The sequence below is a fragment of the Engystomops pustulosus genome, chromosome 1 (assembly GCF_040894005.1).
Source record: "Engystomops pustulosus chromosome 1, aEngPut4.maternal, whole genome shotgun sequence".
NCBI classification, from domain to species: domain Eukaryota; kingdom Metazoa; phylum Chordata; class Amphibia; order Anura; family Leptodactylidae; genus Engystomops; species Engystomops pustulosus.
Genome location: NC_092411.1, coordinates 154,731,216 through 154,745,242, shown reverse-complemented (window position 1 = coordinate 154,745,242; position 14,027 = coordinate 154,731,216). Strand labels below are relative to the sequence as shown.

The 14,027-nt window shown below is 41.4% G+C and overlaps 1 protein-coding gene across 2 annotated transcripts in view; it reads left to right on the top strand.

Moving 5' to 3' along the window:
- ADAMTSL5 (ADAMTS like 5) overlaps window positions 1-4,214 on the top strand; it is a 41,243-nt gene extending 37,029 nt beyond the window's left edge. Inside the window, exons 11-12 of one of the 2 annotated variants that reach the window (XM_072112198.1) lie at window positions 702-770; window positions 2,811-4,214. In XM_072112198.1, the coding sequence (XP_071968299.1) occupies window positions 702-770; window positions 2,811-3,118 (377 nt within the window). In that variant the 3' untranslated portion in view covers window positions 3,119-4,214. The remainder of the gene's footprint in view (window positions 1-701; window positions 771-2,810) is intronic. The other variant, XM_072112189.1, reaches the window with a different exon arrangement.
- The last annotated feature ends 9,813 nt before the right edge of the window (window positions 4,215-14,027 follow it).

The window sequence follows — 14,027 nt, the reverse complement described above, 5'->3', positions numbered from 1 at the left end:
GTCAGAGGCATAATGATTCTCCCCCAATGAATCCTATGTAAAATTACCAAGTTTCTCTTGCCCATTTAACATATTTTAATATATATATACAGTATATATGTTACCAAATCTACAATTAGTTTTTATGCATTGTGAACCAAACATACCTTGAGAATGTTGTAGTGACACAGAAACATATCTTGTTTAATCCCTGATCCGAGTGGTTTTGCTCAAAAAACAATTATAAAATTCAGGACCTTGGAAAAGCTGGGTGCAGACTGGCTGCAGGACATAAACACAATACACAGAGCTTCCTGGAAGGATGGAAGATGGTGCAGCAATTGATTGCCTGTCAGGGACAACACAGTGAATACAGCATTCTCTGTAGCAGTGCATAATTAAGGTAAGAGGAGAAGGACAGGAGCAGCCACAGAAGCAACATAGCAACATGCCTCATTATCATAATTTTATAATAGTTTATAATAGTTTTAGCAGAACTACTCAGTTCAGAGATTAAACAAGATATGTTTCTGCATCAGTGCAGCTATAGCATTCTCAAGGTGTGTTTTAATAATGCATAAAAGCAAATGGTAGATTTCCTTTAACTGTTTGGATGAAAGAAATTTGTATGCAAATTGTATCTTAGAAACACACATTGGATGTTCAGTTAATACAAAATATTATTGTTAAGGATTTTTTTTTACATTTTTTTGTTTCTTAAGTTTGCCAGAAGTGTAGGCAGTTCAAGGGCAGATCCCAGAGGAAGAAACATTATTGTCAGAGTGATTTTGGTAAGTATATGATTAAGCCAAATTTTTAGGTTATATATTAAGACTAAACTTTGAAAAACCATTTGTTTTTGTGGTGAGTTAATTCAGTGTGGCATCCATTTTCACAGTAAGTGACAAGTGAAGTTCGGAACATGGTAGGACAAGCTCTACTTTTTAACAAAACTTACATGGTGCGTAAGAAAAAGTGTTGCATTAAAGCCCCTTCCACACTGGCGTTTTTCACGCGCGAGTTCTGCGCGTGCATTTGACGCGCAGAACTTGCATTGCACTCTGTCCCATTGTATTCAATGGGTCTTTCTTCATTAGCGTTGTTTTGCACGCGCGTGCTTGCGTTCGTTTTCACGCGCGTCAAAATCGCAGCATGCTCTACTTTTGCGAGTCATGCGCGTTTTTCACGCCCCATTCAAGTCTATGGAGATGCATCAAGAACGCATTGCACTCGCAATCATTGCAAGTGCAATGCGAGTGCAATGCATTTTAAACGTAAGGGTTGCTAGGTGACCAGAATAACAGTATTTCCCCTGCTCGCGAACGATCATTTAATTAAAAAAACAGTGAAGAACAGTGAAGAATAGAATAAAACCAGTGAACACAGTGAAAACAGTGACCACAGGATCATTTAAGAGAAAAACACAGTGCAGAATAGATTACAGATGTTCGGCACATCTGCTTACTTGTCGGGAGATACGCGCGGAACGGTGCGGCCAAAATAGCATGTGAAGAACAATATATATGTGTGAAGAACACATTGCAGATGTATTTAAACATCTGCAATTTGTTCTTCACACACATATATATTGTTCTTCACATGCTATTTTGGCCGCACCGTTCCGCGCGTATCTCCCGACAAGTAAGCAGATGTGCCGAACATCTGTAATCTATTCTGCACTGTGTTTTTCTCTTAAATGATCCTGTGGTCACTGTTTTCACTGTGTTCACTGGTTTTATTCTATTCTTCACTGATCTTCACATCTGCTAACTTGTCGGGAGATAATATACACGGGGAACAGTGAAGAATAGATCGCAGATGTTTGCAACTTATCAGAAGACATTATTTTTCAATTAAATAACACATTTTAATCCCAAACCATGGTCCCTTTGAAAAATGCTTGAGTCTCCCATTGACTCGCGCGTGAAAAATGCGCCGAAAACGCAAAAAAAACGCTAACAACACGCGCGTGAAAAACGCAAAAACGCTAATTACTCCAAGGAAAAATGGAACAAAAACGCAGCCAAAAACGTCAGTTTTTCACGCATTGCACCCTGACGTGAAACGCAACGCTAGTGTGGAAGGGGCCTTATTCTAGCCTTTTACTGAAAATTATAAAATGTAATCTAATGATTACCAATGACCATGACCTAGAAAGTATATATACTTGTAAAGGACTAAACATGTTAGCGAGATTTATGAAACTGTCTAATTGAAAAACCGCAACAGCCAACCACAGCACAGTTTATGCAGTTATGCATAGTAATTTTGAGGTCTGCAGTCAAACAGAAGTGCGTTTTTTTATAAATATTTTTTTTTTCATGAGGTGGCACTGAGCAGAGGTGGCTGAAGAGAGTGTTATTTATAACCAGTGGCACACAGCTGCACTAAATGCAACACTTTTTAAGGAAATGGCTGTTATTCTATTGACCCTTGCTACTGCTCCATTATAAAGCAGAGCATATCCTAGTCAGGACTATAGTACATGAGAGCATAACAGATTGTGCAATGATGCAACTTGGCCTTGAAAACTGAAGTAAATAGCTAAGCTTTGGCTTAGTCATCAGCATAAAGCCTTAGAAGTGGGAAAATATGCACCTATCTTGGTCTCTATAGAAGCTAGAACCATGGCAGATATGGACAGTTAAAAACATAGGCAGGAATTGGATCTTTATCTGCATCTCGCCTTACCACCTATGTCTTTAAAAGCACAAACCACATGTCAGCAAGCAAAGTTGTTGTAAACTGAGAACTGAAACAGGGAATGTTAAAATATTGTAAAATTCCAGCAATGCAATGTTATTAAGTTTTCTTTTCTTGTTACTGTGCAGTGATTCGTGGCAGGATTTTGGGGCAAAAAACAGTGGGCCAAGAGATGCGCTATGACATACAAATTAAACATGTTTACAAAAACAAGTTCCCTCTTGGGCACCGAGAATACATTTGGGTGTCTAACATGTGTAACTGCCCTAATCTTCAAGATCTTAAAGAATATATAATGATGCCTTCAAGACATGTTAACTATGAGAGTACTCTCAACAGAATTCTGCTCAACAGCAAGAGTTATGTCAGGCCCTGGTCTCAACATGAGGACTACCAGATGGAACGGCTAAACAGATTGTGCATTGCATCCTCCTGAGACCTTCACACAACAGATTCTATCTCTTAAATACAGACTGTGAGGGCAAAAAGCCCAATGTCACAAGAAATAGAAGAAAGTGAAATGCGAAATATAACTAGGAGCACCTGTAACCTCAAGTATATGGGACAACACATTGGGCCGGGAATGTCAAATTAATCACTATTCAGATTACTAATTTCAGACTAACTCTCTGTTATAAAATATGTTGAATAAAAATAACAACTTAAAACAGGGCAGATGCTATAAAAATAAGGAAAATAAGGCTGCGTGTATATGACCATATTAGCATTCATGATCTGGCTGCACAAATTGCAGGGGGAGATGAAAGGACACAATATGAGGGGAAGATGAGAGGACACAATATGAGTTGAAGATGATAGGGCTGCAGTAGAAGGGGGTAAATGAGAGGGGCCACAATATGAGGGGGAGACTAGGGGGATCACAATATGTGTGGGAGATTAGTGGTCACAACATTATGGAGAGATAAGATTGGCCACAATATGAGGGGGAGATGAGGGGTCACAATATGTTGAAGAGATGAGAGGGGCCACAATCTGAGGGGGAGATGAGAGGAGCCACAAAATGGGGGAGAGATAAGAGGGACTACAATATGAGGGGGAGATGAGGGATGCACAGATATCTTTTATTAAGAGGTCCTGTTCTAAGTTGGACCTTAACGCGTAACCGCCATTTAAGATAACTTTTTATATTGTGTGTGGGAGAATGTGGTAAACATGTTTCTAATATACTTCCTTAACAAATATTCCTTAGTTTGTAAAGGAAAATCAAACTACTCCCTCCCTTAGAGTATTCCAGTCTGTACATTGTGTGTCTATGGAGTTCAAGCTCAACTAACAACTAATCTCTCTGTGGATGGCTAAACAGGTCTGAGAAGGGAATAAACCCCATTCACTTTCAACTTGAAAATACTGCTCATAGCATACTACGGCCAGGGAGTGAGCCGAAAAGAATAGCAGTCACAGCTAGAGAGAAAGATACGCCTAATTTCCGCTCTAGACATCTACAGGCAGTCCCCGGGTTACATACAAGATAGGGTCTGGAGGTTTGTTCTTAAGTTGAATTTGTATGTAAGTCGAAACTGTATATTTTATAATGGAAGTTCTAGACAATTTTTTTTCTTTTGCCCCAGTGACAATTGGAGTTTCAAAATTTTTGGTGTAATTGGACCAAGAATTATCAATAAAGCTTCATTACAGACCTTACAGCTGATCATTGCAGGCTGGGACTATAGTAAAGCATCCAGAGAGCTTTACCAGAAGTCACATGGGGCAGAGGGGTCCGTCTGTAACTATGGGTTGTCTGTAAGTCGGGTGTCCTTAAGTAGGGGACCGCCTGTATATAAAATAATCCACACAACTCCAGTTGCAATTAATTTTTTTCTATGGCTAAAACACTTGAACCTTCAAATTTGGCCTGATTATCATTTCATAATGTCGAGATAATAGGTGGCATCCATACTGTAGCCCCTACTGGTTTCAATAACAAAATCATAATAATGAAATATTTGCATTTTTGTAGTGAAATAAAACGCTTCAGCAATTCTACACATTCTTTAATAAAAACTTTTGTATCATAGCCTTCTGTTCCTTCCACATGGTTCTTATGGTTTCTACCAATTAAATCTATAAGTATACCACACAGGTTAATACAGAATTTGGTACAGGGTTGAGATATACAGGCGGTCCCCTACTTAAGAATACCCGACTTACAGACGTCTCCTAGTTACAAACTGGACATTGGTAATTTACAGAACTTTATTCCCAGGCTACAATAATCAGCTATAACAGTTATCAAAGGTGTCTGCAATTAAGCTTTTTTGTTAATCCTGCTTCTTATGAGAATCCAACATTTTTTCGAATTGAATTGTCCTAGAGGTAAAAAAAAATTTGCCTAGGATTACAATTATAAACTATACAGTTCTGACTTACATACCGTACAAATTCAACTTAAGAACAAATCTACAGAACCTATCTTGTACGTAACTGCCTGTATACACATTAAAACACAAAATAAAACACTACTGTTTGTTTTTAAACTATTTGCATAAAATTAAAAAAGTCTTTTTATGTTTTATAGGGCGTTTCTCCCTTGAATGTCATTGTTAAGAATAATGGGATGCTATATATTAGTATCAATATTCACTGAAAATGAAAGTGGTATTTTTATTGATGCCCCCTTTAATTATAATGAATTCAATGTGTTATGGAGGCATTTTACAAAAATAAAACAAAGCTTTTTTTCTTTATGTTAAAAGAACAGGACTGTGTATAAATCCCACACTTAAAATTTCTGTGTACACTCTGAGTGTTAAAGTCTCACATGTCATAAAAAACACAAAGTAAAAATTCTTATGATATGTAAAGCATCTCCAGAAATATCATCATTTAAAGAAATGCATAGCAGAACGTCAAAAATTGACATGGTCATGAAGGTGTTAATTATGACAATCAAAGGTTTTATGTTGATATACTTAATTTTGTAACACACTGTTATAGTGGCATGTGTACCCCATGCTAAAAAAAACCCCATCAATGTTGATCAATGGAGTTTATTTCTGATCAGGTGATCATACATTTTTCTCTAATATTGATCTCCAATGTACACATATATAAATATATTGGGGTAATTAGAAGGTGGCCCTGCATTGGCGTGATGTGTATTCTACCATTTTTCGACATGTCAGCCCCCCCCCAAGAGTTATTTGAGTAATGTGTCCATGGTTACTGTACACATCACCATGCAGAGGGGTGCCCATCTCTGTATCTGACACCCATAAGTGCTGATAGCTCCCCTAGTTCTGATATTCTATTCATGAATTTCCAAACTTCGAATAATTCTTTTTCTCATCCCTTAGAGCAAGTGATTGTGGGAGAGAATTTGAGAAATACTTGCAGATATGTGACAGGAGTATCAGAGATGATATAATGGCAAGGATGGGACTGCAGCTCTGGATGTGACTAAAGTATTAGAGATGATCTAATGTCTCTACAACAAAGTTGGATAATCTTTTGACAATGATAAGACTACAGCTCTTGGTGTGACTGGTGTATCAGAGATGATCTAATGTCTATACAACAACGTCGTATAATTGTATGACAATTATAAGACCACAGCTCTGGAAGTCAATGGTGTATCAGATGATCAAATGTCTCTACAATAATGTTGCTTAAGTATCGTAAGCAGAATCATATTAACTGACACATAAGCAATCTTATACCAGGATTGCCCTTCATTGCCTGAGCTTTGATAGGTTACTATCTAGGATACCTGCCACAGCAGCAAACAGACAATGGATCCTATTTTTTGGCACCAGGTTACTTTATTTTGGAAAGAGTGAAAATTTCCAGTAAAAACATAGTCAATGACATTCTGCAAGTCACAGAATTAGAAAGATAAGAAAGAAAAGCAATACAAGAAGTATGATCGGTAATCTGCTCACCTTTTCTGGATGTACAAGCGGTACAACATGCCTGAGGAACGACCTGGTGGTACCACGCCGCAGCTTGTCTAACCCGCTTTGCGGCGGGCTCTGGTGAAAACCAGTTACCACTTAGACTCCGGTCCCCGGTAGTGACTTGAGTCATCGTCTGCAGTGGTCCAGTGGATCCACAACCCGCAAGCCTGACATATGTGAAGCATTCTTTGTAAAAAGAAACCGTTCTAATACACACACATGCATAACAACTAATACAGGCGGTCCCCTACTTAAGGACACCCGACTTACAAACAACGCATAGTTACAGACAGACCCCTCTGACCTCTGGTGAAGCTTTCTGAATGCTTTACTATAGTCCCAGATTGCAATGATCAGCTGTAAGTTGTCTGTAATGAAGCTTTATTGATAATCCTTGGTCCCACTACAGCAAAAAATGTTTAAACTCCAATTGTCACTGAGGACAAATTCGACATATATAACCCTCAAATGGGAAAATAATTATTTTAAATACAATGTATGGGGGACACAAGTAGCCCAAGATGGAAGAAAGGGCAACACATGAGACCAGTGGCTACCCCTATTAGCCCAGAGTCCAAATAATGTAATTGATAGTAATAGTTATACAGTCAAATATTAGACTCAAGTAGATAGGGGAAAAGTGGCAATAGTGCAGTAAAGCAGTAAAGGTAAACCATGCACAGCACTGGAGGTACCATCCAGTGTTGGAAAAATATCATTTTACTATTGCTCACTCACCCGAAAACATGGTGGGCTGACGCTGGGCAGATCAGGGGAAAGCCAAAGGATGCACCCCGACGCGAGTTTCGCACAAATGCTTCGTCAGGAGGTGATGGCATAGTGCTGCATCTAGCGTTTTTCCCATTTGAGGGTTATATATGTCGAATTTATATATTTACTTCTAATAAAGAGTACTACTTTTATACATTAGTGTTTGTTGTCGCTCTGGTTCCTTTTGGTGCACCTAACCTACAGTACCCCACTAATTTATGTACATACCTGTTTTATTTATATACAGTTTCCCAAATTTATTTATCACAGCCCCCATATACATATACAGTACTCCATATTTACAGGCCACCCAGTTTAATTAAAATCCAGCCCCTACATATTATAGACAGTATATAGACTCACACCACAGACAGTACACATGGCCTCCCCCAAATACACAGCCTCCCCCATGTATACACAGCCTCCTCCCCCAGTATACACAGCCTCCCCCTGTATATATACAGCCCCCCAGTATATACACAGCCTCCTCCCCAGTATACACAGCCTCCTACCCCAGTATACACAGCCTCCCCCAAAGTATACACAACCTCCTCCCCCAGTTTGCACAACCTCCATCCAGTATACACAGCATCCTCCCGGTATATACACAGCTCCCCTCCTTGTATACACAGCCTCCCACCAGTATACACAGCCTCCCCCCAGTATAAACAGCCTCCTCCAGTATACACAGCTTCCCCTCCAGTGTACACAGCCTCCTCCCACAGTATACACAGACTCCCTCCAGTATACACAGTCTTCCCCCAGTATACACAGCCTTCCGCACAGTATATACACAGCCTCCCCCAGTATACACAGCCTCCTCCCTGTATATACACCCTCTTCCCAATATATACATAGCTTCCCCTCAAGTATACACAGTCACCCCAGTATATACACAAACTTTCCCCAGTATACACAGCCTCCTCCCAGTAAATACACATCCTTCCCACCCAGTATACAAAGCCTCCTCCCCAGTATACACAGCCTCCCCGCCCAGTATACACAGCCTCCCCCAGAATACACAGCCTCCTCCCCAAGTATACACAGCCTCCCCCCAGTAAATACACATCCTTCCCACCCAGTATACAAAGCCTCCTCCCCAGTATACACAGCCTCCCCGCCCAGTATACACAGCCTCCCCCAGAATACACAGCCTCCTCCCCAAGTATACACAGCCTCCCTCCAGTAAATACACATCCTTCCCACCCAGTATACAAAGCCTCCTCCCCCAGTATACACAGCCTCCCCCCAGAATACACAGCCTCCTCCCCAAGTATACACAGCCTCCCCCCAGTATACACAGCCTCTCCACCAAGAATTCACAGCCTCCCTCGCCCTAGGGGTGCCAATGTTATAGATTTTTCAGGTAGTACAGACTTGCCTGCATTTGGCAAGTCCAAACTACCAGCAATTTCCTGCCCCCAAAAAGGGTCCGCAATCAGCTGTCTGAGGCAGGATGAAGTTCTGCCAGATGCAGGCCCTGTGTTCTAGGTGTATTAATTAATTCTGAATATTCTTATAATTGTTTTTTTTTAATTAATTCAATACCCATCAAAAATAATATTGATGCAGACTTCATATTTAGGAGAGATTTCCCCTCTTATAGCTCAAATATATTCCAACAGCATTTAAGAATTCTCCCCAGAGAGGAACTGTACAGGCTGTGTATATACTGGGTGGAGGCTGTGTATAGTGGGAAAGGCTGTGTATACTGGACGAGGAGGCTTTGTATACTGGGGGGAGGCTGTGTATACTGTGTGTGGTGTGGCTATATATACTGTCTATGGGGGATTTGTAAGTAGGTGCTGGATTTTAATTAAACTGGGTCACTTTATACGGAGGACTGTATATTATTTCATTTGGGAGTATGTATATGGGGGCTGTTATAAATTAGGGGAACTGTATATAAATAAAACAGGTATGTATATAAAATAAAAGGAGTGCTGTAGTTCAGGTGGTGTGGTATATATTATTATAATATGTATTATGGGTGCTTTAGATACTATAATTTATTTGGGGGACTATAGAAAGGAGGTTTTATGTGGGGAATAGTGTGTGTAGTCGTGTTGTGAGGATAATATATATTAAGAAACATAATCCATTATACTGTAAGTGACTGGTTGTTTAGGGGCACCGTGTGGATTTGTGCTTCATGGAGCTGAAGACATTTGACTGTGAATCCGGCATAAACCGTGGCTGGGAGAAATGGTAAAGAAGTCCTCTTGCTGATGGAGCAGATCATCACCTGTAAGGTACTAGCCTAAGGTACTACCAGCCTTTAGTACACTTTAGCAGCCGGTGTGAAATTGTTATTGTTCATATAATAATATAAACTTTTTCATTTACAATTCCATCTTATTAAAGTAAGTAACAGTGAATTTATAACTCATTCCCTTTAATTTTGGATTAGCCAGTCACACAAATTCACAGTTATTTTACATACAGAGCTGCAGATTACAGCTGCTTTCTTCTTTTCACAATTGGACACGCTTTAACTAGCCAATGTTCCCATCTGGCTGACTAAATCAACAGCATTTTTAATTCTCCCCAGAGAGGAACTGTACATGCTGTTTCAGCTTGCAGAGAAACAACACAAGCTGTTAAAGGGATATTCCCACGAAGACAAGTTTCTTAAATGTATTCTGGATAACAAAATAACACATTCTCTAACAAAAATCCAGCATTTCACAGGTATAAGTCCAACCTGTCTATATCAGTCCTGATGTACACAATTTCAGTTGCCCCTAGACATGATCCTGTAACTTCTTGGAAGCCATCTTGGATTTCTGTGTGACCACCGTGGAGCTGAATTTCTCTCTCTCTGCTCCCTGCACTCTAGCCTCGCTCAACTGCGGTCCATAATGGAGCTCACTCACTGATGCACTCTGATACACACACGCTGACATCCTGCTGTGATACAAAGACACTGAGCTCCTGCCGGCAGCAGCAGCATAAGGAGGACTACAATCTACAGACAGATAAGTTCTTCATTGGGGGAGAAAGGGACAGCATATCTAGTGTGTTGTGCAAATACAGAGATTTAGGAGAGCTACGTGATCATGTGCAATAGGCATCTCATAGATCTCATCATCATTGACCTGCCTCATCTCTCTTTCTATGTAGTCAGATACTAGTAGAATGTTCAGAAGGTAAATGGAAGTGTATATACACCTATACCTGATAATTTAACCACATTGTCAGCTCACAGAACTAGGTGGATCATAATGTGCCTGCTTAGAGAGTCCCCGCCCACACATTGGAATTTTGCACTGACCAGCCTAGGGAGTGATAGGAGCTAACACAGCAATAAAACGAGGTAAAATTATGAAGTAAATGGTTAAAAATTATCTTCACTGTGTTAACATTACTAGGGGGTTGAGATTTGAGAATTTTCTTTCATGGGAAAACCCCTTTGAGCATCAGAGTCTCAAAGTAACTAGCAGTCCAAATCAGAGGTACACAATCTCCCAATATCATTGCCACGCTTTCCGGGGGGACAAGTGGGGAGAGTCTCTGAGGGCAGAGTCTGTGGACCCACTGGACCACCGCGGGGGTTGGTATGGGACCCGCGGTGGCGGCCAAGGCAATGGTTGCAGGAAACAGTCACAAATTGAGAAGATGGCAGAAATGCAGAGAAGCACTGCCATCAGGACACGGACCACAGGCTACGGACTACCGGACACGGACCACAGGATATGGACCACCGGACACAGACCACAGGCTATGGACCACTGGACACAGACCACAGGATATGGATCAAAGGACACGGACCACAGGGATGCGTCTGGAAATGCACAGGGACACGGAGGCATCAAGAAACGCTCAGAAACACGGAGGCATATGGGAACGCTCAGGAAACAGGACCTCGGGAAATACACAGGAACAAGACCTTGGGATACATACAGGAGGCTTTCACTTCAGTGGGAAGACTTGAAGATCCGGCCAGGAGTGAAGGAAACCGCCGGGCTATATGGGAAACCCGGAAGTGACCAGCACCAATGGAAAGGCATTAGCATTTTAAGTTCAGGGAAGTGAGCGCGCACGCCCTAGGAGCGGGAGCACGCGGCCTAGAGGCAAGCTTGGATCCGGAGCACAGACAGGAGCCTAGAACGGTAAGTGAGGGCAGGGGGGCGGGGACCGGCAGGCAGCGGAGAACGGGTGTACCCCCAATCCGAGACAAGCATCGCAGAAGCACCTGTGACAGTACCCCCCCCCTTTAGGGCCTCTCTTCTTCTTCAGCCTCTTCTTGCACCTCCTTCAATTTTACTTGGTGACGGGACACCTGAAGAGGAAAGCAGAAACAGGACAAACCTCAAAGAGGTGCTTGGACCTGGCAGGGAAAAAGCCGAGGGTACCCTGGAGACGTCTATAGAATCTTTTGGCCAACGGATGGTTAACTTGCAAAGAGTCCTCAACAAGCCGTAAGGCCGGAGGCTGAAATGGCTCTTGGAAGACCGGAGCAGCACTGGGAAGCAGCGGAGGCAGGGATGGATCTTGGAAAGCCGGAATAGCACTGGGAAGCTGTGAAGGCAGGAGCAGTTCTTGGAAAGCAGGGACAGCTTTGGGAAGCAGTGAAGGCTGAAATGGCTCTTGGAAGACCGGAGCAGCACCGGGAAGCTGCAGAGGCAGGAGCAGGTCTTGCACAGACAGATGCCCGGAAAAGGTAAGTGAGGGCAGGTGGACGGGGCCCAGCAGGCAGCGGAGCACGGGTGTACCCGCGATCCGAGACAAGGATCGCGGGAGCACCCGTGACAATCATTCACTGCAATTACATCCATCAGATTGGCAATGCTTGAGGGTGCATTGCATTGCTGCAACTCTAGGAAATACTATGTAATTCTTTTATTAGGAGCAATTGGGGAAACTGTTACAACATTATGCCTAGTTTAGATCATGATAAATTCTCTGAAAGTTTGTATAATGCTTTAACTTCACAGACACTATACATAACAGTTCCATAGCTATGGGGTCATGTATGTGCTAAGGCCCATAAGACAGGGTGGACCACAAGGCCCTCACAACACCTTAATCTTCGATCAAATTCTTGGAGGTTTAAATGGGTATTTTGTGTAAAAACTATTAGTAGCAAAATAACCAAATAATAACCAAAATTCCAGCAACCCCACAGATTAGCTGTCATCACCAACTGATCCCATTGGTAGTGGTCAGACCAAGTTATTACAACTTCCATTCACTTGATTAGGGACCTAATTCAGCCACAACATTGGGGATGGAGATGTCTACTTTCTATTTTATTCTCTGTTCACCTGCTGCTAAGCTGTGCAAGTCAATAGGACCCTCAGTAATATGAAATTGAGGATCTATACTTAGGAGAGGTCATCAATATTTACAATTTTTCTGGGTTTCGCATTTTAACCCCTCAGTGACAACCCATACAGGTTTCTACATCGGTCACTAAGGGGCTTCCGTCAGCCTAACCTAAGCTCTGCATGGGCCCCCCATGCAGGGAAGAGCAGTGCCCCGGCTGTCTTATGACAACTGGGACCCTGCTCTAAGAGTCCCGTTCCGGCTGTTAACCTGTTCGATCTCGTGGTCATTGCTGTGACCGCGGGATCGATGTACCTACAGAGAAAAATGCAATGAAATGTCTGAATCAACGCTTTTTTGACGTTTTGCAACACAAAAAACATAATAAAAAGTGATCAAAAAGTTGCACAGCCCCCAAAATGGTAGCAATGAAAATGTCACTGCATCCCGGAAAAAATGAGACCATAGCTAACTCCGTACTCCTAAGTATAAAAAAGTTATTGGAGTATGAATATGGTAAAGGTAATAATTTTTTGGGGGTACATAAGTTCTTAATTTTCTGTAAAATCTATTAACACCTTATAAAACCTATTTAAATTTGGTATCCCTGTGATCATACCAAAGCAGAGAATATATTACAGATGCCATTTGGAATGTAAAGTGAAAGACATAGGGGCAGATTTATCAAGTGTCTGAAAGTCAGAATATTTCCAGTTGCCCATGGCAACCAATCACAGCTCAGCTTTCATTTTACCAGTGCTCATGAATATTTTAAAGGGGAGCTGTGATTGGTTGCCATGGGCAACTGGAAATATTCTGACTTTCAGACAGCTTGATAAATCTGCTCCATAAAAACAGAGCCCACAAGAAAATTGAGCAAAAGCAGTTTCTTGACAATTTTACCCCATTTTGAATTGTATTTCCACTTCCCAGTACACAGCATAGAATATAAAATACTGTTGCTAGGAAGTACGATTTGTTATGCAGAAAATAAGCCCTCATACAGCTCTGTATATAAAAAATAAAAATAAAAAAGTTATTTATTTTTTTAAAGAAGGGAGCGGTTAACAGAAAGTAAAATGGAAAAAGCCCATCAGTGGCAAGGGATTAATATGCCCCCTATACCACATGATAAAAAGTTTACAAATTCTCTGGGATAAAAGTTTTTGGTACCTGAGGCCACATTCAGCCATCATGACGCAGGGATTTACCCACTGGGGTAGACCCTATGACCTCCATCACTTGTGGCAGTGCATGAGCAGCAGGAGAATCTGCAATGGTCCGGCTGTGCCACTCAGAAGGGTCCCTGTCTAAGCTGAAGCAAAAGTAGGAGGTTCTTATTTTCATATTTTTAAAAGTTTTTATACATTTTCTTCTTACTATTCTTTCAGG